Raw genomic sequence first — 27473 nt, forward strand, 5'->3', positions numbered from 1 at the left:
TCTTGTATCTTACACACAATGTGTTGCATGCTAAACATACAACGCAAAACAACATAAATAAATTCCAAAAAAATGATATTTTCACAATAAAACATGTTTACATGCATGTTGCACCCGAGCATTAAGGATGTTTTTCACCATAATATGTTGTATTATAATGAAGTCTGCTCTCATTATTGTAACCGAGGTTTGATGTATACTAAACTGTATAAAAGTACAAAATAACAAACACAGTTTTAGAAGAGGAGCACTTTATTTCCTTTCTGTTCAAAACTCCGCTCACCACAACGTGTCGCCACTTCCGCTCTCTGCGCCTTCAAAATAAGAGCTCAAGGCATATACTGTATAACAGCCTGATCACAAAGAGGCAAGTCCATAAAAATAGGTTACATAATTATTCATGTAACGCATCAGACCTATCTGGTGACCAAAGTTATTCTGACAAGGACACATTTAGTCTTCGAGCGGCGGATAACATCTTAGATTTGATTTCTTGTGGCGATGTATTTACATTCTGTTGGGGGCGGAGCAGAGCTTTCCTGTAGCGGATGAACTCTTGTTTCTCATTGGGCAGCCGGCTCTGAAGCCCGCCTTTACTGCGACGTCATTGGTTTGCAAAGAACGTGGCTGTTTTGATTGGCCGTTTGACTTCCGGGTGCATGAGCAGACGAGCACAACAATTGCGAGCTCCTGAAGAAAATCTTCAATAAACACCAGGTTTGACCTTGAAATGACTTTTAATCAACATGACTCCTCTTCTGTCTGGCCTTTAAAAGCCTATTTCGAAGCTTTGCAAGTTGAGTTGAGTTGTGCTGCGTTTGTCGAGCAAACATTTGACAAACATTTCATGTCACAATCCTTAAAAGTACTATTAAGTAATATCAATCCAACATTTGTACATTCTAGCGATACTTGCGTGTTTAGTGTTTAATTCCACTGCATCGCGACATTCCGCATCAAGTCCTCTCATTGAAACCTTTTTGCTCTTTAAAGCACTTGACTAATCCGGATTAATGATTCCGTTTTAGTAATTATTAAATATTCATTCTCATCAAAGTCAGTGTTAGCCTGCTGGATCGTACACGAAGTAATAAACCCATCCATCCATCCATCCATCCATCCATCCATCCATCCATCCATCCATCTATCTTCTTCCGCTCATCCGAGGTTGGGTCGCGGGGGCAGCAGCCTAAGCAGGGAAGCCCAGACTTCCCTCTCCCCAGCCACTTGGTCCAGTTCTTCCCGGGGGATCCTGAGGCGTTCCCAGGCCAGCCGGGAGACATAGTCTTCCCAACGTGTCCTGGGTCTTCCCCGTGGCCTCCTACTGGTCGGACGTGCCCTAAACACTTCCCTAGGGAGGCATTTAGGTGGCATCCTGACCAGATGCCAGAACCACCTCATCTGGCTTCTCTCCATGTGGATTTCGATTATTCGCAGAGATGTCCCTAACCGATACACAGGCGAGCGGTCCATCCTGGGTCCCGACTCTGGACAGCCAGTACTTCATCCATGGCCACCGGACCGGACCCCCTCCACAAGGGAGAGTGGGAACGGCAGATCAACTGGTCTAAAAAGGGGTCTATTTAAAGGCTAGAGTATACAAATGAGATTTAAGATGAGATTTAAATGCTAAGATACAAATATTTCACTCAATTTGATGGCAGAAAGACGCCGACTGGTTCAAATGTAGCATTGTGGCGACTGTGAGCAGGAAGTTGAACCTTCAGCAAGAAGTTGTAGATCCATGATGGTTCTTGTGGTCCACAGAGCAGATGTCTTCAGACTCTCCTCGCAGGATGAGTCGCTGTGCTGGAGGAGCTCTGGTGCGAGCACAAGCAGCCACGTAAGCTTCTACTTCCTCCACTTCCTCCACTTCCTCCACTTCCTCCACTTCCTCCTTCCTCACACTCACTCATCCACCATAGTCCTGACGGAGAACACCAACACCTGCTGGACTAGGACATAGTCTGTGTGGTTCTACTGTAGACTTGTTAGCCAGGTGAGAGCTTCAGGTGCCACATGTTTCATGGACTGTGTAGTTCTAGAGTATACTTGTTAGTCAGGTGAGTTCCAGGTACCAGATGTTTCATGGACTGTGTGGTTCTAGAGTAGACTTGTTAGCCAGGTGAGTTCCAGGTACCAGATGTTTCATGGACTGTGTGGTTCTAGAGTAGACTTGTTAGCCAGGTAACTTCCAGGTACCAGATGTTCATGGACTGTGTGGTTCTAGAGTAGACTTGTTAGCCAGGTGAGAGCTTCAGGTGCCACATGTTTCATGGACTGTGTGGTTCTACAGTAGACTTGTTAGCCAGGTGAGTTCCAGGTACCAGATGTTTCATGAACTGTGTGGTTCTAGAGTAGACTTGTTAGTCAGATGAGAACTTCAGGTACCAGATGTTTCATGGACTGTGTGGTTCTAGTATAGACTTGTTAGCCAGGTGAGTTCCAGGTACCAGATGTTTCGTGAACTGTGTGGTTCTAGAGTAGACTTGTTAGCCAGGTGAGAGCTTCAGGTGCCACATGTTTCATGGACGGTGTGGTTCTACAGTAGACATGTTAGCCAGGTGAGTTCCAGGTACCAGATGTTTCATGAACTGTGTGGTTCTAGGGTAGACTTGTTAGTCAGATGAGAACTTCAGGTACCAGATGTTTCATGGACTGTGTGGTTCTAGAGTAGACTTGTTAGTCAGATGAGAACTTCAGGTACCAGATGTTTCATTGACTGTGTGGTTCTAGAATAGACTTGTTAGCCAGGTGAGTTCCAGGTACCAGATGTTCATGGACAGTGTGGTCCTAGAGTAGACTTGTTAGCCAGGTGAGTTCCAGGTACCAGATGTTTCATGGACTGTGTGGTTCTAGAATAGACTTGTTAGCCAGCTGAGTTCCAGGTACTCGATGTTTCATTTACTATGTGGTTCTAGAGTAGACTTGTTAGCCAGCTGAGTTCCAGGTACTCGATGTTTCATTGACTGTGTGGTTCTAGAGTAGACTTGTTAGCCAGCTGAGTTCCAGGTACTCGATGTTTCATTGACTATGTGGTTCTAGAGTAGACTTGTTAGTCAGGTGAGTTCCAGGTACCAGATGTTACATGATCCTTGTGGTTCTACAGTATATTTGTCAGCCAGGTGAGAGCTTCAGGTACTAGATGTTTCATTGACTGTGTGGTTCTACAGTAGACTTTTCAGCCAGGTGGGAGCTTCAGGGGCCAAATGTTTCATGAACGGTGTGGTTCTAGAATACACTTGTTAGGCAGGTGAGTTCTAGGCACAAGGTGTTTCATGAACTAAAGATAGTTTTTGTGGTGCTAGAGTAGACTTGTCAGCTAGGTGAGTTTCATGAACTGTTTGGTTCTAGAGTAGACTTGTTAGCCAGCTGAGTTCCAGGTACCAGATGTTACATGAACTGTGTGGTTCTAGAGTAGACTTGTCAGCCAGGTGAGTTCCAGGTACCAGATGTTGCATTGACTGTGTGGTTCCAGAGTAGACTTGTTAGTCAGGTGAGAGCTTCAGTTGCCAGATGTTTCATGAACTGTGTGGTTCTAGTATAGATTTGTTAGGCGGGTGAATTCCAGGTACCAGATGTTTCATGAACCAAAGGTAGTTTATGGTGTTCCAGAGTAGACTTGTCAGCCAGGTGAGTTCCAGGTACCAGATGTTACATGAACTGTGTGGTTCTAGAGTAAACTTGTAAGCCAGCTGAGTTCCAAGTACTAGATGTTTTATTGACTGTGTGGTTCTAGAGTAGACTTGTTAGTCTGGTGAGTTCCTGGTACCAGATGTTACATGAACTTTGTGGTTCTAGAGTAGATTTGTCAGCCAGGTGAGTTCCAGGTACCAGATGTTACATGAACTAAAGATAGTCTGCAGGGTTCTTGAGTACACTTGTCAGCCAGGTGAGAGCTTCAGGTACCAGATGTTACATATACTGTGTGGTTCTACAGTAGACTTGTTAGTCAGGTGAGTTTATTATTATTATTATGATGATGAGGATTATTATTATTATTATGATCAGACCTACTTTTCTCTACTCCTGAGAGAGTTGCAGTGAGTTGATGGCACTAACTCCTTGTAACTCCTTGTGTACAGAGAACAGTCCTACATGGAGAGTGTAGTCACCTTCCTACAAGATGTAGTTGATGGCACTAACTCCTTGTAACTCCTTGTGTACAGGGAACAGTCCTACATGGAGAGTGTAGTCACCTTCCTACAAGATGTAGTTGATGGCACTAACTCCTTGTAACTCCTTGTGTACAGAGAACAGTCCTACATGGAGAGTGTAGTCACCTTCCTACAAGATGTAGTTGATGGCACTAACTCCTTGTAACTCCTTGTGTACAGAGAACAGTCCTACATGGAGAGAGTAGTCACCTTCCTACAAGATGTAGTTGATGGCTCTAACTCCTTGTAACTCCTTGTGTACAGAGAACAGTCTTACATGGATAGAGTAGTCACCTTCCTACAAGATGTAGTTGATGGCTCTAACTCCCTGTAACTCCTTGTGTACAGAGAACAGTCCTACATGGAGAGAGTAGTCACCTTCCTACAAGATGTAGTTGATGGCTCTAACTCCTTGTAACTCCTTGTGTACAGAGAACAGTCTTACATGGAGAGAGTAGTCACCTTCCTACAAGATGTAGTTGATGGCACTAACTCCTTGTAACTCCTTGTGTACAGAGAACAGTCCTACATGGAGAGTGTAGTCACCTTCCTACAAGATGTAGTTGATGGCACTAACTCCTTGTAACCCCTTGTGTACAGAGAACAGTCCTACATGGAGAGTGTAGTCACCTTCCTACAAGATGTAGTTGATGGCACTAACTCCTTGTAACTCCTTGTGTACAGACAACAGTCCTACATGGAGAGTGTAGTCACCTTCCTACAAGATGTAGTTGATGGCACTAACTCCTTGTAACCCCTTGTGTACAGAGAACAGTCCTACATGGAGAGTGTAGTCACCTTCCTACAAGATGTAGTTGATGGCACTAACTCCTTGTGTACAGAGAACAGTCCTACATGGAGAGAGTAGTCACCTTCCTACAAGATGTAGTTGATGGCACTAACTCCTTGTAACTCCTTGTGTACAGAGAACAGTCCTACATGGAGAGTGTAGTCACCTTCCTACAAGATGTAGTTGATGGCACTAACTCCTTGTAACTCCTTGTGTACAGAGAACAGTCCTACATGGAGAGTGTAGTCACCTTCCTACAAGATGTAGTTGATGGCACTAACTCCTTGTGTACAGAGAACAGTCCGACATGGAGAGAGTAGTCACCTTCCTACAAGATGTAGTTGATGGCTCTAACTCCTTGTAACTCCTTGTGTACAGAGAACAGTCTTACATGGATAGAGTAGTCACCTTCCTACAAGATGTAGTTGATGGCACTAACTCCTTGTAACTCCTTGTGTACAGAGAACAGTCCTACATGGAGAGAGTAGTCACCTTCCTACAAGATGTAGTTGATGGCTCTAACTCCCTGTAACTCCTTGTGTACAGAGAACAGTCCTACATGGAGAGTGTAGTCACCTTCCTACAAGATGTAGTTGATGGCACTAACTCCTTGTAACTCCTTGTGTACAGAGAACAGTCCTACATGGAGAGTGTAGTCACCTTCCTACAAGATGTAGTTGATGGCACTAACTCCTTGTGTACAGAGAACAGTCCTACATGGAGAGAGTAGTCACCTTCCTACAAGATGTAGTTGATGGCACTAACTCCTTGTAACTCCTTGTGTACAGAGAACAGTCCTACATGGAGAGTGTAGTCACCTTCCTACAAGATGTAGTTGATGGCACTAACTCCTTGTAACTCCTTGTGTACAGGGAACAGTCCTACATGGAGAGTGTAGTCACCTTCCTACAAGATGTAGTTGATGGCACTAACTCCTTGTAACTCCTTGTGTACAGAGAACAGTCCTACATGGAGAGTGTAGTCACCTTCCTACAAGATGTAGTTCCTCAGGTCAGTCTCATTCACTCATTCACTACAAAATTCCTTCACAGTTGAATATGTTAATATTCCCTTTGAACACTTTAACTACTCATTTGTATTGTGTTTAGATGTTAGCATGCTAATTGTTAGCATCTGACAAATGTGGCATGTGTATATTTACATAGCCTGACATACTATAGGCCATATTCAGGCTACACTTGCACTGGAGTTAAACATTCTGCAGTCCATGAAAGCATGAAGTAACCACTAGGAGATGTCGACATGATGTATTTCAGCCAAAGGTGATGTTGTTTAGTAGACTTTGACACCTCTTCCACTTCCAGGCTTACACTGGCGCTCTGCAAACAGACGAAAAGGAGAAAATCATTTGGGTTCGATTTGAGAAGGCTGACATCAATGGTGAGTCCTGATGTCATGTGATCATCATGAACACATGAACACTCCTCAGTGTTTAGTCAGTGGTGAGTCCTGATGTCATGTGATCATCATGAACACATGAACACTCCTCAGTGGTGAGTAGTGATGTCATGTGATCATCATGAACACATGAACACTCCTCGGTGTTTAGTCCTGATGTCATGTGATCATCATGAACACATGAACACTCCTCAGTGTTTAGTCAGTGGTGAGTCCTGATGTCATGTGAACATCATGAACACATGAACACTCCTCAGTGGTGAGTAGTGATGTCATGTGATCATCATGAACACATGAACACTCCTCAGTGTTTAGTCAGTGGTGAGTAGTGATGTCATGTGATCATCACCTGCACTATGAACACATGAACACTCCTCAGTGGTGAGTAGTGATGTCATGTGATCATCATGAACACATGAACACTCCTCAGTGGTGAGTAGTGATGTCATGTGATCATCATGAACACATGAACACTCCTCAGTGGTGAGTAGTGATGTCGTGTGATCATCATGAACACATGAACACTCCTCAGTGTTTAGTCAGTGGTGAGTAGTGATGTCATGTGATCATCACCTGCACTATGAACACATGAACACTCCTCAGTGGTGAGTAGTGATGTCATGTGATCATCACCTGCACCTTGAACACATGAACACTCCTCAGTGGTGAGTAGTGATGTCATGTGATCATCACCTGCACCTTGAACACATGAACACTCCTCAGTGGTGAGTAGTGATGTCATGTGATCATCATGAACACATGAACACTCCTCAGTGGTGAGTAGTGATGTCGTGTGATCATCATGAACACATGAACACTCCTCAGTGTTTAGTCAGTGGTGAGTAGTGATGCCATGTGATCATCACCTGCACTATGAACACATGAACACTCCTCAGTGGTGAGTAGTGATGTCATGTGATCATCACCTGCACTATGAACACATTAACACTCCTCAGTGGTGAGTAGTGATGTCATGTGATCATCATGAACACATGAACACTCCTCAGTGGTGAGTAGTGATGTCATGTGATCATCACCTGCACTATGAACACATGAACACTCCTCAGTGGTGAGTAGTGATGTCATGTGATCATCACCTGCACTATGAACACATGAACACTCCTCAGTGGTGAGTAGTGATGTCATGTGATCATCACCTGCACTATGAACACATTAACACTCCTCAGTGGTGAGTAGTGATGTCATGTGATCATCATGAACACATGAACACTCCTCAGTGGTGAGTAGTGATGTCATGTGATCATCACCTGCACTATGAACACATGAACACTCCTCAGTGGTGAGTAGTGATGTCATGTGATCATCATGAACACATGAACAGTCCTCAGTGGTGAGTAGTGATGTCATGTGATCATCACCTGCACTATGAACACATTAACATTCCTCAGTGGTGAGTAGTGATGTCATGTGATCATCACCTGCACTATGAACACATTAACACTCCTCAGTGGTGAGTAGTGATGTCATGTGATCATCATGAACACATGAACACTCCTCAGTGGTGAGTAGTGATGTCATGTGATCATCACCTGCACTATGAACACATGAACACTCCTCAGTGGTGAGTAGTGATGTCATGTGATCATCATGAACACATGAACACTCCTCAGTGGTGAGTAGTGATGTCATGTGATCATCACCTGCATTATGAACACATTAACATTCCTCAGTGGTGAGTAGTGATGTCATGTGATCATCACCTGCACTATGAACACATGAACACTCCTCAGTGGTGAGTAGTGATGTCATGTGATCATCACCTGCACTATGAACACATGAACACTCCTCAGTGGTGAGTAGTGATGTCATGTGATCATCACAATATTTCGGGCTAATTTAGAAATGATTCTATCCCGGCTGGACGACTGTTATGAGTTATGAAGGTATTGGAAAATGAAGATGATTTATTAATGTCTTTTGACGTATGATTTAATGATGGCTTGACATGCCATTCTTACATACGGCTCCTTTAAAAGCGGTGTTGTGAAGGTCATGCCATGCTTGTGTTGGCACAGACTCTGCACGAAACCCCGAGTTCATGGAGATGCACGGTGGTGCCACGGACCCTCCCCTCTGTCTCATGATCGGCTACACTGATGGCATTCAGATTTGGAGCATTTCTGTAAGTAACACCTCTTCATGTCTTCATGTCTTCATGTCTTCATGTCTTCATGCTGTTTGTGATGGATTGAATGCCCAGCAAATACAATGAATGAATCTTTCTCGACAAAATAATGAGGAAAGTAAAACGAGAAGTGTGAGCACTAGAAGCAGGTGTAGTACACGTGTAACAAATGGGGCCATTTATTTTTAATGTATTTTTATTTTGTACTTGTCTTAATCTTTTTTTTTACGTGTTTTTCACCTTCCTTTAAAAGCCTAACCAGGGACGAGGGTTGTTAATTAGCCTGTGGCTACAAGTCTTATGTACTTTGACCTGGATTACCTAAGAGTAGCAATGTTTCATTCTACTGTCCCCGTCTAATAAAAATAATAATAAATGGTCCCTAGTGTGTGAATGTGAGTGTGAATGTTGTCTGTCTATCTGTGTTGGCCCTGCGATGAGGTGGCGACTTGTCCAGGGTGTACCCTGCCTTCCGCCCGATTGTAGCTGAGATAGGCGCCAGCGCCCCCCTCGACCTCGAAAGGGAATAAGCGGTATAAAATGGATGGATGGAATAATCAAGTCCACAAATATTAAGACAGTGTTGTAATCCCTTTTGCTGTCTGCACCACCATATTGGATTTGAAATGACCTCACCTGGAAAACAAAGACTCTCAGCTTCAGTGTGGACTCCCACATGATCAATCAGTAATTGTAACCCCCCCCCCCTCATTCATCCCCACATCTGCGGCCCCTTCCAAGGTTTCTTCTTTATCCCATATCGGGATTTTGGAGTTTTTCTTTGCCCAGATGTGGTTTCCGATAAGGACATGTTGTTGTGGTTTGTGAAGCCCTTTGAGACACTTGTGATTAGGGTCTGCACAAACCAACTGTGATTGATTGAAGTGTAGAAATGACACTTTTTAGGGTCAAAAGTAATGAGACAATTGGCTGCTCAGCGGTTTTATGGCCAGGTGGGTCTTGACCTCATTATTACAGGTCGAGAGTTCATTTCAAGTGTTATCAAAAAGTATATTGTATCATCAGAAATTGAAGATCTTTAACACCTCCATGATACCTGTTGTACTCTAAGGCAGTGTTTTTCAACCACTGTGCCGCGGCACACCAGTGTGCGGTGCGATACAGTCTGGTGTGCCGTGGGAGATATGTTGTTTCACCTAATTGGGTTAAAAATATTTTTTGCAAACCAGTAATTACAATCCGCAAATGTGCGGTTGTTGAGTGTCAGCACTGTCAAGAGCTCTGCAGAGTAACCATGTAATACTCTTCCATATCAGTCGGTGGCAGCAGGTAGATAATTGTTTTGTAGATGTCAACATGGTTTGTCATGATCACAATATGCAGACGACAGCGGGAGACAGTGTGAAGGAAAGGTATAAAGTATATTTGGGGCGGCATGGCGTACTGGGTAGAGCGGCCGTGCCAGAAACCTGAGGGTTGCAGGTTCGCTTCCCACCCATCGACATCAAAGTCGCTGCCGTTGTGTCCTTGGGCAGGACACTTCACCCTTTGCCCCCGGTGCCGCTCACACTGGTGAATGAATGATTGGTGGTGGTCGGAGGGGCCGTAGGTGCAAACTGGCAGCCACGCTTCCGTCAGTCTACCCCAGGGCAGCTGTGGCTACTGATGTAGCTTACCACCACCATCGTGTGAATGAATGATGGCTTCCCACTTCTCTGTGAGCGCTTTGAGTATCTAACAATAGAAAAGCGCGATATAAATCTAATCCATTATTATTATTATTATTATTATAAAAAGCTTGAACCAAAAATAAACAAAAGGCGAGTGCCGCTAAGAAAATCTATTGAAGCTTCGGGAGGGCTATGCAAAATGAAAGTAAAACTAAACTGGCTGCAAAGTAAACAAAAACAGAATGCTGGACGACAGCAAAGACTTAGAGCGTGAGGAGCAGACGGCGTCCACAAAGTGCATCCGTACATGACATGACAATCAACAATGTCCCCACAAAGAAGGATAGTAACAACTTCCATAGTCTTGATTGCGAAAACAAAGCAGGTGTGGGGAATAGCGCTCAAAGAAGACATGAAATTGCTACAGGAAATTACCAACAAAACAAGAAAAGCCACCAAAAATAGGAGTGCAAGACAAGAACTAAAACACTACACACAGGGAAACACCAAAAACTTCCAAATAAGTTACGGTGTGATGTGACGTGTCGTGACATCACACGTACTTTGACACAAGAGCTAAAGTGTTGCATGGTTGGTTATGATTTGAATTCATATCCAACAATTGTGAGAACTACTTTTTACTATCAACATGAGTTGAACTTTTTTATATTTTCTGCCGGTGGTGTGCCTCTGGATTTTTTCAATGAAAAAAATGTGGTTTGGCTCAGTAAAGGTTGAAAAACACCGCTCTATGGATTGGAATGTCTTCATTGAACCTTCAGATCCTTGCAAAAAACGAGTCCTTTCTCAAAATGTCACGATGAGATTTATGACTAAGAACGAGCTGAAGACCTTCTTTGTGCGACCAAGCTCTTTCCCATCACTTCCACAATGAAATCCAACGTCTTGAAGCCCTACAGTCGCACCAAACGCTCTACTCAAGAGAACCATGGAAGGAAGAAGAAGGAGAGGAAGACAAGCAACAGGCTGGTGAGGCAACATCTGCCACTTGACTGGTCAAACACTGAACTTAAAGACCGATAAGACCTTGTGAGGCGCAACCTGCAACTTTCTCCGTTGACTTTCAGTACGAGATTTAAAGAGCGCTCACAGCTTTTAGTAAGCCAAGTTAAAACAAGGCCGTCAGTTCTCTGGATGAAGATGAAGTTAGTGTACGTTTGTCAAAGTCAGCACTCGGTGGAAGACTTCACCACAGAGAACACGGAAGGGTCACCAAGGCTGCTACTTGAGTTTACCAAACCATTGAGGCCTCGGAATCAGAGACCAGATTAGCCAAGCATCTAAAACAACATTAGGGCTCTGGAACAACATCCTATGGACAGACCAGACCTAGACCATCTAGTACCGGAGAGATGGGAGGAGAAGAGTGTGAAGAAGGAAATAGACTTAGACTTCCTTTTATTGTCATTTAAATTTGAACTTTACAGTACGGATAAGAATGAAATGTTGTTGCATTAGTTGGTTGTAGTGCAGGATAAAAGAGCAATCATGTGCAGATATAAATAAATAAATAGATGACTGTACAGATAAATATATTTCACTTTAGCACGTGCGTCCAAGTTTATGGCTGTTTGTTTTATTGTCTTTATATTCCAGCCACTTCATCCATTTTGGGGGAAATGAGGGAATTATTATGATGCCTTCAAGAGTCTTACGGCCTGAGGGAAGAAGCTGTTACACAACCTGGAGGTTCTGCTACGGAGGCTGCAGAACCTCTTTCTAGAGTCCAGCAGTGAAAATAGTCCTTGGTGGGGGTAGGAGGAGTCTATGCACATTTTCTGAGCCCTGGTCAGGCAGCGGCTTTTCGCCATCTCCTGGATAGGAGGAAAAGGAATGTTGATGATCTTTTCGAACGGCCTGTGATCTACAAGAGTGAAGCAGGGTTAGGGTTAGAGTTAGGGTTAATGCAACAATACTACTTGTTTTTATTGGTGACGTGTCTGCTGACAAAAGTGCTTCATGTGCTGATAGTCAAATGCTTGAGACATCGTTGCTCAAAGTACAGATAGACGATGGTGTGAAGCACACTGGGACAGCAACCCGTTAGTTTTTAGGGCAAAGAAGTGGAATGTTGTGTATTGAAGGGAAAACATGCCGAGAACCAACAGGAAATGAAAAAGTTAGTCTGCAGGAAGTGAAACCAGCACAGAAGATGTCTTGGTGTTCCAGACTTCAGGCTGGCATTGACTGCAAACCTTTTCAATCAGTATTCAACAGGAAACATTGTTTAGGATCGACAATTTGCCCAATTACATTTGGCCCCTTAGAACAGTGGTCCCCAACCACCGGGCTCGATAGAATCGTTTTTTTTATTTATCTTTATTTTTTTTATTTAATTTTTTTTATTAAATCAACATAAAAAAACACAAGTTACACTTACAATTAGTGCACCAACCCAAAAAACCTCCCTTTTTCATGAAAAAACAAAACAAAAATTGATTGTTGGCCTAATTTGAAATAAGAGGATTAGTGATGCATGGATGTTTTTTTAAAATGTTTATTCACACAGGAAAGGTCCCATTGAGGTTAAGAATCTTTTTTTCAAGAGAGTCCCGCACATTCTTACACCAGACTAGTTGCCACTGGGACATAGGTGTGCCGTGATTAGGATGGCGGATGCTGGCATCGAACCTGGAACCCTGGCTACTGAGTCTCATTTCTTAACATCGTCTGCTGGTGCTTTTTCCCGACGACAAAAACCTGCCTCCTTTTAAAAAAAGGTTGAAAAACACTGTTGGAAATGATGTGACTGGGTGCACTGTCCCTGTACGGCCAGCAGGTGGCAATGTAGACCACAGGACATAGGACAGTGTAGACCACATAAGACACTGTAGACCACATAACAGGACAGTGTGGATTGTAGACCACATAACACAGGACATGTCTTTGGAAAGGAGGAGAGGACGTTTAAAAAACAGAAGGTTTCAAAGTTAAAGTACCAATGATAGTCTGACACACACTCTCCAGGTGAGGGGAGCAGTGGGCAGCACTTTTGGTGATTTAACCCCCAACTCCAAGCCTTGATGCTGAGTGTCAAGCAGGGAGGTAATGGCTCGCAATTTTATAGTCTTTGGTATGACTCGGCCGGGGTTTGAACTCACAACCTACCCATCTCAGGGCGGACACTAACAGCAAAGAGCCTAAATGTTTATTTGAAGCTACTTACGGACATAGAACACTTTGGACCAGTCGCCAGTTAATCATAAACATGTTGACTCGTCAATATTATTGATTGTTGCATCATCACATGACTCCACAACATCCACACTGATTATGATCATGAAGTCTTCTGCTTGCTGCACTCCTGTCATGTGGGGACTTCATGGAAGTACCAGGATGGAACCCTGTCAACATTTCATATCTCAGCTATTATTATTATTATTATTGCTGTTGTTGTATGTGCTCAATAAGTACTCTTTTGACCCACTTATTATGTTCCAAAAAAATAGTCTGTGTGGTTCTACAGTAGACTTGTTAGTCAGGTGAGAACTTCAGGTACCAGATGTTTCATGAACTGTGGTTCTAGAGTATACTTGTTAGCCAGGTAAGTTCCAGGTACCAGATGTTTCATTGACTGTGTGGTTCTAGAGTAGACTTGTTAGCCAGGTAAGTTCCAGGTACCAGATGTTTCGTGAACTGTGTGGTTCTAGAGTAGACTTGTTACTCAGGTGAGAACTTCAGGTACCAGATGTTTCATGGACTGTGTGGTTCTAGAGTATACTTGTTAGCCAGGTAACTTCCAGGTACCAGATGTTTCGTGAACTGTGTGCTTCTAGAGTAGACTTGTTAGCCAGGTGAGTTCCAGGTACCAGATGTTTCATTGACTGTGTGGTTCTAGAGTAGACTTGTTAGCCAGGTGAGTTCCAGGTACCAGATGTTTCATTGACTGTGTGGTTCTAGAGTAGACTTGTTAGCCAGGTGAGTTCCAGGTACCAGATGTTTCATTGACTGTGTGGTCCTAGAGTAGACTTGTTAGCCAGGTGAGTTCCAGGTACCAGATGTTTCATTGACTGTGTGGTTCTAGAGTAGACTTGTTAGCCAGGTGAGTTCCAGGTGCCAGATGTTTCATTGACTGTGTGGTTCTAGAGTAGACTTGTTAGTCAGGTGAGTTCCAGGTACCAGATGTTTCATTGACTGTGTGGTCCTAGAGTAGACTTGTTAGCCAGGTGAGTTCCAGGTACCAGATGTTTCATTGACTGTGTGGTTCTAGAGTAGACTTGTTACCCAGGTGAGTTCCAGGTACCAGATTGTTTGTGAACTGTGTGGTTCTAGAGTAGACTTGTTAGCCAGGTAAGTTCCAGGTACCAGATGTGTCATGAACTGTGTGGTTCTAGAGTAGTTTTGTTAGCCAGGTGAGTTCCAGGTACCAGATGTGTCATGAACTGTGTGGTTCTAGAGTAGTTTTGTTAGCCAGGTGAATTCCGGGTACCAGATGTTTCATTGACTGTGTGGTTCTAAAGTAGACTTGTTAGTCAGGTGAGAACTTCAGGTACCAGATGTTTCATTGACTGTGTGGTTCTAGAGTAGACTTGTTAGTCAGGTGAGTTCCAGGTACCAGATGTTTCATTGACTGTGTGGTTCTAGAGTAGACTTGTTAGCCAGGTGAGTTCCAGGTACCAGATGTTTCATTGACTGTGTGGTTCTACAGTAGACTTGTTAGTCAGGTGAGTTCCAGGTACCAGATGTTTCATGAACTGTGTTGTTTTACAGTAGACTTGTTAGCCAGGTGAGTTCCAGGTACCAGATGTTTCATGAACTGTGTGGTTCTAGAGTATACTTGTTAGCCAGGTGAGTTCCAGGTACCAGATGTTTCATGAACTGTGTGGTTCTAGAGTAGACTTGTTAGCCAGGTGAGTTCCAGGTACCAGATGTTTCATTGACTGTGTGGTTCTAGAGTAGACTTGTTAGCCAGGTGAGTTCCAGGTACCAGATGTTTCATTGACTGTGTGGTTCTAGAGTAGACTTGTTAGCCAGGTGAGTTCCAGGTGCCAGATGTTTCATTGACTGTGTGGTTCTAGAGTAGACTTGTTAGTCAGGTGAGTTCCAGGTACCAAATGTTTCATTGACTGTGTGGTCCTAGAGTAGACTTGTTACCCAGGTGAGTTCCAGGTACCAGATGTTTCATTGACTGTGTGGTCCTAGAGTAGACTTGTTAGCCAGGTGAGTTCCAGGTACCAGATGTTTCATTGACTGTGTGGTTCTAGAGTAGACTTGTTAGCCAGGTGAGTTCCAGGTACCAGATGTTTCATTGACTGTGTGGTCCTAGAGTAGACTTGTTAGCCAGGTGAGTTCCAGGTACCAGATGTTTCATTGACTGTGTGGTTCTAGAGTACACTTGTTAGCCAGGTGAGTTCCAGGTACTAAATGTTTCATTGACTGTGTGGTTCTAGAGTAGACTTGTTAGCCAGGTGAGTTCCAGGTACCAGATGTTTCATTGACTGTGTGGGTCTAGAGTAGTTTTGTTAGCCAGGTGAGTTCCAGGTACCAGATGTTTCATTGACTGTGTGGGTCTAGAGTAGTTTTGTTAGCCAGGTGAGTTCCAGGTACCAGATGTTTCATTGACTGTGTGGTCCTAGAGTACACTTGTCAGCCAGGTGAAGTCCACTGAAATCTTTTGACCCAGTTATTATGTTTCAAATAAATAGACGCGCTGTTAGAACCGGAACTATTTTGCATCTTTAGTTTCTTATGCGTCACAGATTGTGTGTGATGTCTTTTGATGACTCAGCTTTGCTCTGTACTGCCGCACTTGTTTCAATTAAAAGTGTCCAGCGGTCCTTGAACGCACCACGGAAGCACCTGGTATAGAAGGATCTGTAAGTGTGGGTTGAAAGTACACATTCATGTTTGTGTAGAACATGTAGAAAGAACACACCTGTCATGTAGAAACTCTTTAGAACAATAACGACAGTCAACTATGGAATTAACCGAAGAATCTGACAGTCTTGGTGAAGTTGATAGTTTGTGTGTAGATGGGACTGGGGTGGTCTTGTCAAGGGGTCTAGAGGTGGCGCCCGGCTAAAGTATTGATGAGCGTTGGCGAGGCGACACCTGCTGTAATGGCCCAGGACACCCTGGCTGACACAGGTGCTGACACTTGAAAGGAGGCCAAGGATTGTGTAGTCTTGGTCAGCTAAGGTGTTGAGATGAGAGCAACTACTTCTTGCTACGCTACTATCTCACTCGCTGGGTTGTCTCCTGTCCCTTTTCCTGTCCTTGTCAAAGTGACAGCTGTCAATCATTGCCATCACTGATCACACAGCCAGGTGTCCACAAGCTGTGTTTGACTTGTGTAGCCATCAGACCCGGGCAAAGGTAAAACTGCAGACTTTGACCCGGGCCTTTGCTTGGTCCCTGACCTGACCCTGCAAAATACAATCACTTTTTTTTAGTTGTGTGCGTATCAAAACAATGCTTTTATTTTGAAGGTGTTTTTTTTTTTCTAATTGGACATTGAAAGAGTAAAATAAATCACATTTTTTGGAGTTAAAATGGATGACAAATTGAAATGGAAATCTCATTAACATATACAAGACAAGGTGGCAGAGGTGGGTAGTAAAACGCTACATTTACTTAAGTAACTTTTGGGATAAATTGTAATTCTAAGAGTGGTTTTAATGCAACATATTTTTACTTGAGTATATTTATAGAGAAGAAATGTTAATTTTACTTCGCTTCATTTATCTATATTCAACTCGCTACTGATTTTTATCGATCTGTTATTGCATGCTTTGTTTGTTTTGTTTGGTCAGACAGACCTTCAAAGTAGGATCTGTCACATGCCTGCGTTTCACCAATCAAATGCAGTCACTGGTGACGTTTGACTCTGTTTAACCAATCAAACAGAGCCAGGCGGTCACATGATTAACTGCACTTTTTTTTTTATAAACATTTATTTATAAATTTCAACATTTACAAACAGTTGAAAATGATGATCAAAGTAAGTACAAAAAAAGTAAAAAACAGCGCCAGGGGGTTGTGAATTCTAAGTAACTAAAATAGAATGCAAAAAAAATACATATATATATATAAAATCAACAAAGTGCAAAGCCAGACTCACTCAATCTCAATGAATAATTTAAATTTGGAACACAGCATCCTCGTTTTCACAACTTTTTGGTTGTTAAAGATAGAGTGTTTTAATGTAGAGTTCTAAATATTTTTTAAAGGCACAAAAACAGGTCGGGTATTGAGAAACTTACATTTATGAATATAAAACTTAGCCAATAGTATAATGAGCTTGCAAAGGTAAAAATTTATTTTCAAATATTTTTTCAATACAGTGTAAAACCAAATATATATTATTTAATATATATTATTGTTTTAGTTGCTTAAGAGATATTCCTGGCTCAGAATTTGTTCATTGCTATTTTTATGTTTTTGTGCATTACTTGTTGCCGTCATCATTAAACAAACAGGTTACTCATCAGTTACTCAGTACTTGAGTAGTTTTTTCACAACATATTTACTTTTACTCAAGTAAATATTTGGGTGACTACTCTTTACTTTTACTTGAGTAATACATCTCTAAAGTAACAGTACTCTTACTTGAGTATAATTTCTGGCTACTCTACCCACCTCTGTAAAGTGGTAAGAAACATGTCAATAATTAATAAAGCAAATTATGTTGTGGGCCAAAAATCACTTTGCCAGTGTTAGCATATCTGAGTTATTGTGCAGAAATGTGGTAAGTAATAACAAACGTACATTTCATTAGCTAACAGTGTTACAAAAAAGATCAGTTCTAATAATACATCTTGTTGGACGAAGAGAACATACAAACCCTGTATTTATGAAATCAAACATATAGTATTGTATGCACGTACAACGTTAAAACCTTTTACATATCAGTATGTGACAATGAATTGGAGATTAGTAAACAATCTCTTAAAGTGATGCACTTCAGGAGCTCTTCAATCAAAGTGCTTACACAAAACAAAAAGGAAGAATCCTGCTGAACATCTTGAAACCTTATTAAAAAAATTTGATAATTTTATTCATTTCATTATGCAGGCTTGTGATTGTTTCATCTATAGCCGGAAATCCATCTGTTTTACCTCAGTAAAAATACAAACATGATCCATATTTTTCAGACTAAATGGCCCACTTCAAATCCTTTCATGTTCTCAAAACTCGACTGTGTGCCTCATAACCCGGTGTGGCTAATGTACGTAATAATTCCAGTTGTGCTTACCGACCTCGAAGCAATTTTATGTGGTACATGGTGTAATAAGTGTGACCAGTAGATGGCAGTCATACATAAGTGATATGTGTAGACTGCAAAATGACTCAAATAAACAACAACAAAACTTTAAATGTTCCATTAAAAATATGGAACATTACACACGACGCTCAAAAATCTATCAAAATGTTTTAGTAGGACTTTGAAGCCGCACCGCTTGATGGATTGTTGGCCGTTACGGCTAACGTAGTCAGAGATACAAGTACTACTGCTGTGTGTATAAGGACCGCACAATGGAACCCCTTGGCAGACATATTATCTGGCGTTTTGTTTCACAATATCATGCAAACTCAACTTTTCTTATCTTCTGGTACCTGCTGATCTGTATTTGGGATCTGCATAAGTCCTTAAAATTTGCGCAAATCCACCTTTGTAGTCCGCGGCGACACTGTAGTGGATAAGATTGGTCTTTTTTCTCTATCTTGTTGTTATGGGACATCCATCCTCTGCTGTTGCCATTTCTGATATAAAGTAGTGTAAAGTTCTTACTTTATATCTGTCTGTAAACTCACCAAAAAAAGCACTAAAACATACCGGTGTAGTGACTTTATATTATTCACTCAAGGAACTTTAGTTATTAAGGGTTGCGGTCGGATGGTTTTTCACGGGAAATAAACACGACATTTTGAGCAAAGAAGCACTATTACGTGTTATGTAGACCACAAGGAAGTCTTTTACATTTAGAAAATAATCCTAATAATATGACTCCTTTTAATGTGCCTTATAATCCGGTGCACCTTTTGTATGGAAACAAACCTGACGAGACCCGCTCATCAGCAGTGCATCTTATAATCCGGTGCGCCCTATGGTCCGGAAAATGCGGCGTTTTTCCGTTTTTCCTGACCGACAATCTTGATCTGTCTCTTTGCCATACCTGCCAACAACTAGGGTTTTCCTGTTATGAGTACAGTTATTGATCATCCAGTGGTGAAAACTAGGGTTTTCCATGAAAAAGTTAAAAATGGAAGCTACGTAGCGAAGCAGGGGACAAACTATACATCAATGATGACTGCTTGGTTTACGTATAAGAACATGCATGATTGGTTGGTTGTTTACTATGGTGGATCACCATTGGTTAGGATTAGGGCAAAACATTAGGGACAGGCCAATTCGATGCAAGATAGGGCGGGGTCATAGAACCAGGAAGTGACATCACAACAGACATCCCAAATGCGACATGTGGCAGACATGTTTGCTACAGTTACGCCTGTCTAAATCATTGCTGTTTTACAACAAGACAGCAGCTGACATTTTGCTCATTATTTCTACTATTTATATTTTGACAGTGAATAGTTGAATCATTCTGAAACATAAACAAGATATTTTTTTTAATTTCATGTTATAAATCACAAATGGCTATCCAGATAAAGGTAGTTAGCTAATAGAATAAACATTGTTTGTACTCTTTGTGATTTTTGCATTTGCAGCAGGTAGTAGTGTAGAGGGAGCAGAAGAGACAGAAATTGGCTGTAAAATCCAAGGCAGAATCCACTAAAGCAGAAACAAGAAGGAAAATGAGAGCTGCTCAGAAATCTGCCAGGAAGGCAAACGTCATAGCCATCAAAGCAAAAATGCCAAAGTAATGTGTGAATAATGTCAATAACTAGATCTGTACCTGTGAACACTAGTAAGGTTGTAAATAGTGTATAGAGTAGGCTAACCCATGTGGTTCCTGTGGATGCGAACACTATTACTGTAGTGACTAAATAACATAGTGACTGAAACATACAAATTCATGTGTAAATAATGTCAATAAGTACAAAAGCCAAAAGCAGTGAAGTTGTCAGGTTGTGTAAATGACAAATAAAAAGAGAATACAACAAATCCTTTTCAACTTATATTTCCTTGAATAGACTGCAAAGACAAGATATTTCATCTTCACACTGAGAAACTTTGGTATTATTTTTTGCAACTAATCATGAAGTTAGAATGTAATGGCAGCAACACATTAAAAAGGCATTTTTACCAGTGTGTTACATGGCCTTTCCTTTGAACAACACTCAATGCAGGTTTGGGAACTGAGGAGACACATTTTTGAAGTGGAATTATTTCCCATTCTTCTTGATGTACAGCTTAAGTTGTTCAACAGTCTCCTGCCTCATATTTTAGCCTGCACACATGTTCAATGTCTGGACTACAGGCAGGCCAGTCTAGTACCTGCACTCTTTTACTATGAAGCCACGCTGTTGTAACACCTGGCTTGGCATTGTCTTGCTGAAATAAGCAGGGGCGTCCATGCTTGCTTGGATGGCAACATATGTTGGTCCAAAAGCTTTTTGTACCTTTCAGCATTAATGTTGCCTTCACAGATGTGTAAGTTACCATGCCTTGGCCACTAATACACCCCCATACCATCACACATGCTGACTACAACACTTTCACCCTAGAACAGTCCAAATGGTTCTTTTCCTCTTTAGCCTACAGTTTCCAAAAACAATTTGATATGTGGATTCGTCAGACCACAGAAAACTTTTCCACTTTGCATCAGTCCATCTTAGATGAGCTTGGGCCCAGCGAAGCGTTTCTGGGTGTTGTTGATAAATGGCTTTGCATAGTAGAGCACTTACAGATGTAGCGACCAACTGTAGTTATTGACAGTGGCTTTCTGAAGTGTTCCTGAGCCCATGTGGCGATATCCTTTACACACTGATCTGGCTTTTTGATGCCTGAGGGATCCAAGGTGCGTAATATCATGGCTTACGTGCAGTGATTTCTCCACATTCTCTCAAATTTTGATGATATTACAGAGCGTAGACGGTGAAATCCCTAAATTCCTTGCAAAAGCTGCTTGAGAAATGTTGTTCTCCAAAAATTTGACAAAGTGGTGACCCTCACCCTGTCCTTGTTTGTGAATGAGTGAGCATTTCATGGAAGCTGCTTTTATAGCCAATCATGGCACCCACCTGTTCCCAATTAGCCTGTTCACCTGTGGCATGTTCCAAATAAGTGTTTGATGAGCATTCCTCAACTTTCTCACTGTTTTTGCCACTTGTGCCAGCTTTTTTGAAACATGTTGCAGGCATCAAATTCTAATTGAGCTAATATTTGCAAAGATTAATGTTTTCCAGTTGTCACATTAAGTGTCTTGTCTTTGCAGTCTATTCAATTGAATATACGTTGAAAAAGATTTTTATTTAGCATTTACACAACGTGCCAACTTCACTGGTTTTGGGGTTTGCAGATGAAGCGTCTGTGGCTGTGAAGTGAACACTAGTAGGGTTGTAAATAGTGTATAGAGTAGGCTAACCCATGTGGTTCCTGTGGATGCGAACACAAGTAGTAATTACTGTAGTGGCTAAATAACATAGTGATTCATTTGGATGAATGGGTATGTATTTATATCAACTGTTGATCATTTTTCAATTCTTCAAACACTAAAACATCTTTAAATTGTGCTTTGTTTGTGCGAATGTTTGCAAGTTGAATTGCTGAAAAACCAGGAGCTTCAGGCGGGGGTTGCCCCCCCCCACCAGACCTCTGGCTTATGTTCAGTCTTTTTCATCAAGTCCAAATCACATGCCTGATTATGTCAATCATAACTTACTTCATTATTTATTGAGAACTATAATATTTATAGATTGTGTTGCAAATTGAGAACAGGAAGTGAAGAAATGTGTTGGCAACTGCTGTGAAATGTAAAAATGTTAGGTTTAAATAGGCTCTGCTTCTTCCTACTCCTTTTCGGACATGATGTAGTGAGCAAGTGTGTGATGTAGTGAGCAAGTGTGTGATGTAGTGAGCAAGTGTGTGATGTAGTGAGCAAGTGTGTGATGTAGTGAGCAAGTGTGTGATGTAGTGAGCAAGTGTCAGTGTGTGATGTAGTGAGCAAGTGTCAGTGTGTGATGTAGTGAGCAAGTGTCAGTGTGTGATGTAGCGTGTCACCCAACACCAGCTGCATGTAACCACAGGGAAAGAAACTTCAACCAGAGCTAAAATATACAAGTTTGTCCGTTTGTGCACTTTAACCTTGACTTGCTTTGAGTGGCCTCCAAAAGTAAACATCAATGCAGTTTGCAGTAAATGATCTTTTGTTGAATATTGTAGTATTATTATGTTGTCAAGTCCAAGCTCAAGTTGTGTTTTTACTCCAGGAGAGCAAATTGTTGTCTTATTACTAACTACCGGTTTTAAATAACTTTTTTTATTTAAAGAAGCAGCGGCCAACAACAACTTGTCTCAAACTAGAGATGTACGATACAAACTGCTGTCCTGTCCCATCTGATACGGAGTTAGGTTCTGGCTGGTATCGCCGATACCAATCTGATACTTTCTGCAAAGTCAGCCAATGTGTGTTGTAAATTTCAACAAGGAGTACATTTACAATCCTAAAGAAAAGAAGAAATCAGAGTCAAATAGAAATGAATGGGATATTTGTCCAAGTTGCACAATTTCCACGTTTTTCAAGCTAGTCAAAGCATTCCAACATCAACACATTCCACTCATCCTGGACATTCCAACCAACACTTTCCCAACTTCCAAACCAAATTCCGTTTTTCCTGGAAATTGAAACTCTTCAACATTCAAACCATTCCAACAATCAAACTATTCTAACATTTGTACTAAATTCAATTTTTTTTAGCATTTTCAAAAAAATTCCCCGCTTTTCCCGTAATTCCCAAATTTCCATGAAATTCTCATTGAAAAGAATGGGAGTTTTTTCAAAGTTCCACAACTTTCACAGTTTTATCCGAATTAAACTGTTCTGACTTAAAAATATTCAGCCTTTCAGGAATTGTGTGCTCCCTTTCAACAATTGTAAACAAAAATTCCCAGATTTCCTAGAATTCCTAGTTTTCAGGGACATTTTCCCCATTCAAAATGAAATGTCCATTTTTAAAACTTCCACAATTCCAACATTTTTCAAGCGATTAAAAGCATTCCACTTTCAACACATTCAACTCATCCTGGAAATTCAAACAACCATTTTTCCACAGTCAAGTAATTTCAAGGAGTTCCTGTTTTTTTTCTAACCTTCTTTCCAACCTTTTTTAGTGCGATGACTCCTTTCACATTTTTCAACACGTTTGGTATAAGAACTTGAAAAATTCTTGGTTTTCCAGAAAATCCCTAATACCATTTTTCAATTAAAAAAATGTTCCTCCTTCAACATTTCTTGACCCATTTCAACAATTCCAACACCACCTCATTCAGAACATTCATGCTCCTAATCGTTTTCAAATAAGTCCCTCTTTTCCCCAAATTTCCAGGAAGTTCCTATCGCAATGATTGGGACATTTTTCCAAGTTGCACAACTGTCACATTTTTCAAGCTCATCAAAGCATTCCAACATCAACACATTCCACTCATCCTGGACTTTCTTACTAACACTTTCACAACTTCATAACCTAACTCCAGTTTTCCTGGAAATTCAAACTTTTCAACATTCAAACTATTCTAACATTTGTACTACATTCACATTTTTTTAGCATTTTCAAAAAAATTCCCTTCTTTTCCTATAATTCCCAAATTTCCATGAAATTCCCATTGAAAAGAATGGGACATTTTTCAAAGTTCCACAACTTTCACATTTTTATCTGATTTAAACCGTTCTGACTTAGAAAATATTCAGCCTGTGCTCCCTTTTAACAATCATCCAAAAAAATCCCAGATTTCCTAAAATTCCCAGTTTTCAGGGACATTTTCCCAATTCAAAATTAATGATCCGTTTTTGAAACTTCCACAATTCCCACATGGAAATTCAAACAACCATTTTACCACGTTCAAGACATTTCCAGGAGTTCCTGTTTTTTTCTAACCTTCTTTCCAAACTTTTTTAGTGCGCTGACTCCTTTCACATTTTTCAACCCATTTCAACCAAAACATTCCTCTTAGTCAGGACAAAAAAGCAAGTTGGTTTAAGAACTTGAAAAATTCCCGTTTTTACGAAAATCCGTAATATCATTTTTCAAATAAAAACTGTTCCTACTTCAACATTCCTTGACCCATTTCAACAATTCCAACACCATCTCATTCAGGACATTCATGCTCCTAATCATAAAAAATAAAATTAAAAAAAATCGCTTTTCCCAAAATCCCCAAATTTCCAGAAAGTTCCCATTGAAATGAATGAGACATTTTTCCAAGTTGCACAATTCCCACATTTTTAAGCTATTTAAAACATTCCAACATCAACACATTCCACTCATCCTGGACATTCCAACTAAAACGTTCCTGACTTCCAAACCTAACTCCAGTTTTCCTGGAAATTCAAACTTTTCAACATTCAAACTATTCTTACATTTGTACTACATTCACATTTTTTTAGCATTTTCAAAAAAAAATTCCCTTCTTTTCCTGCAATTCCCAAATTTCCATGAAATTTCCATTGAAAAGAATGGGACATTTTTCAAAGTTCCACAACTTTCACATTTTTATCTGATTTAAACCGTTCTGACTTAGAAAATATTCAGCCTGTGCTCCCTTTCAACAATCATCCAAAAAAATCCCAGATTTCCTAAAATTCACAGTTTCCAGATACATTTTCCCAATTCAAAATTAATGATCCGTTTTTCAAACTTCCACAATTCCCACATTTTTCAAGCGATTCAAACCATTCCACCTTCAACATATTCAACTCATCTTGGAAATTCAAACAACCATTTTACCACGTTCAAGACATTTCCAGGAGTTCCTGTTTTTTTCTAACCTTCTTTCCAAACTTTTTTAGTGCGATGACTCCTTTCACATTTTTCAACCCATTTCAACCAAAACATTCCTCTTAGTCAGGACAAAAAAACAAGTTGGTTTAAGAACTTGAAAAATTCCCATTTTTATGAAAATCCGTAATATCATTTTTCATATAAAAACTGTTCCTACTTCAACATTTCTTGACCCATTTCAACAATTCCAACACCATCTCATTCGGGACATTCATGCTCCTAATCATAAAAAATAAAATAAAAAAAATGGCTTTTCCCAAAATCCCCAAATTTCCAGAAAGTTCCCATTGAAATGAATGAGACATTTTTCCAAGTTGCACAATTCCCACATTTTTAAGATATTTAAAACATTCCAACATCAACACATTCCACTCATCCCGAACATTCCAACTAAAACGTTCCTGACTTCTAAACCTAACTCCAGTTTTCCTGGAAATTCAAACTTTTCAACATTCAAACTATTCTAACATTTGTACTACATTCACATTTTTTTTAGCATTTTCAAAAAAATGCCCTTCTTTTCCTGTAATTCCCAAATTTCCATGAAATTCCCATTGAAAAGAATGGGACATTTTTCAAAGTTCCACAACTTTCACATTTTTATCTGATTTAAACCGTTCTGACTTAGAAAATATTCAGCCTGTGCTCCCTTTTAACAATCATCCAAAAAAATCCCAGATTTCCTAAAATTCCCAGTTCTCAGGGACATTTTCCCAATTCAAAATTAATGATCCGTTTTTGAAACTTCCACAATTCCCACATGGAAATTCAAACAACCATTTTACCACGTTCAAGACATTTCCAGGAGTTCCTGTTTTTTTCTAACCTTCTTTCCAAACTTTTTTAGTGCGCTGACTCCTTTCACATTTTTCAACCCATTTCAACCAAAACATTCCTCTTAGTCAGGACAAAAAAACAAGTTGGTTTAAGAACTTGAAAAATTCCCGTTTTTACGAAAATCCGTAATATCATTTTTCAAATAAAAACTGTTCCTACTTCAACATTTCTTGACCCATTTCAACAATTCCAACACCATCTCATTCAGGACATTCATGCTCCTAATCATAAAAAATAAAATAAAAAAATCGCTTTTCCCAAAATCCCCAAATTTCCAGAAAGTTCCCATTGAAATGAATGAGACATTTTTCCAAGTTGCACAATTCCCACATTTTTAAGATATTTAAAACATTCCACTCATCCCGAACATTCCAACTAAAACATTCCTGACTTCCAAACCTAACTCCAGTTTTCCCGGAAATTCAAACTCTTCCACATTCAAACCATTCCAACATTGAAGTTATTCTTGCAGTGGTTCTACATTCTGTCGTAGTTTCACTCCCACTTCTGCATTGGAGCATGTAGTTCCCACACCACCTTCAACGTTCAGGTGACTTTGAGCAGACTTGTTGACGCTGAGCAGACTCTCCATGTTTGTGACTGGACAAGCTCCCAGATTGCCAAATGTTTCATCTGCAAGTCCAAAAGCCCACTTGTTGCCCAGGCGTCCTGTGTGGGTTTTTGTTCACTTGTGAGGCTGACCCAGATCTTTGTTCACAGCTTAAAGCATTAGATGAAGAGATTAAAGGAGACGGACACAACAGAGCAACAGGAGAAATGAATATAATGAAGAAGCGCAGACACAGAGCACTTTGCCATATTGATGCATTGTTGGGGGCGGAGCCGCGTCGCAGATGAGCAGCCCGGTAATGCACAATAACCAGGAGCATTAACATCATGCATTTTAATCCAGGAAATGCCATTATTCTTGGTGGCTTGTCCATTTGCCTGCGCAGGAATCATGTCCTATCCTCTTACTCCGCCTCCGCGCTCGTGTAACCTGCTTGTTCCGTGTTAATCCACCACCGTCGGACCTCCGGCACTTTGAAAAAAGGTCCCTTAATCTGTCAATCCCAAAGGTCTAACTGCGCAAAAGAGCGATCATCCCGTCAGATAGGTTTAAAGACTTAAACAAACGGATTAAAGCGCTGATGAAGTGATAATGCTGCTTTTGCTGTAATTTAATGCAGCAAAGAATGGCAAAAGTGGGCCGTTGTGCACTTATAACAATGTGCTGTTACGTCAGACCATGGAGCACACATGCACACCCGGGCCATGGTCCAGGCCATGGTCCAGCATCCACTGACTCATGCACACCCGGGCCATGGTCCAGGCCATGGTCCAGGCCATGGTCCAGGCCATGGTCCAGGCCATGGTCCAGCATCCACTGACTCATGCACACCCAGGCCATGGTCCAGCATCCACTGACTCATGCACACCCGGGCCATGGTCCAGCATCCACTGACTCATGCACACCCGGGCCATGGTCCAGGCCATGGTCCAGCATCCACTGACTCATGCACACCCGGGCCATGGTCCAGGCCATGGTCCAGCATCTACTGACTCATGCA

At 41.1% G+C, this 27473-nt stretch overlaps 1 protein-coding gene across 1 annotated transcript in view; it reads left to right on the forward strand.

The window, feature by feature from the left end:
• The first annotated feature begins 629 nt into the window (after positions 1–629).
• bcas3 (BCAS3 microtubule associated cell migration factor) overlaps positions 630–27473 on the forward strand; it is a 262841-nt gene continuing 235997 nt past the window's right edge. The window contains exons 1-5 of the mRNA XM_061919330.1: positions 630–717; positions 1768–1843; positions 5904–5958; positions 6273–6348; positions 8403–8509. Coding sequence (XP_061775314.1) covers positions 1773–1843; positions 5904–5958; positions 6273–6348; positions 8403–8509 — 309 coding nt within the window. The 5' untranslated portion in view covers positions 630–717; positions 1768–1772. The remainder of the gene's footprint in view (positions 718–1767; positions 1844–5903; positions 5959–6272; positions 6349–8402; positions 8510–27473) is intronic.

This window comes from Nerophis ophidion, linkage group LG13 (genome assembly GCF_033978795.1).
Source record: "Nerophis ophidion isolate RoL-2023_Sa linkage group LG13, RoL_Noph_v1.0, whole genome shotgun sequence".
Lineage (NCBI taxonomy): Eukaryota > Metazoa > Chordata > Actinopteri > Syngnathiformes > Syngnathidae > Nerophis > Nerophis ophidion.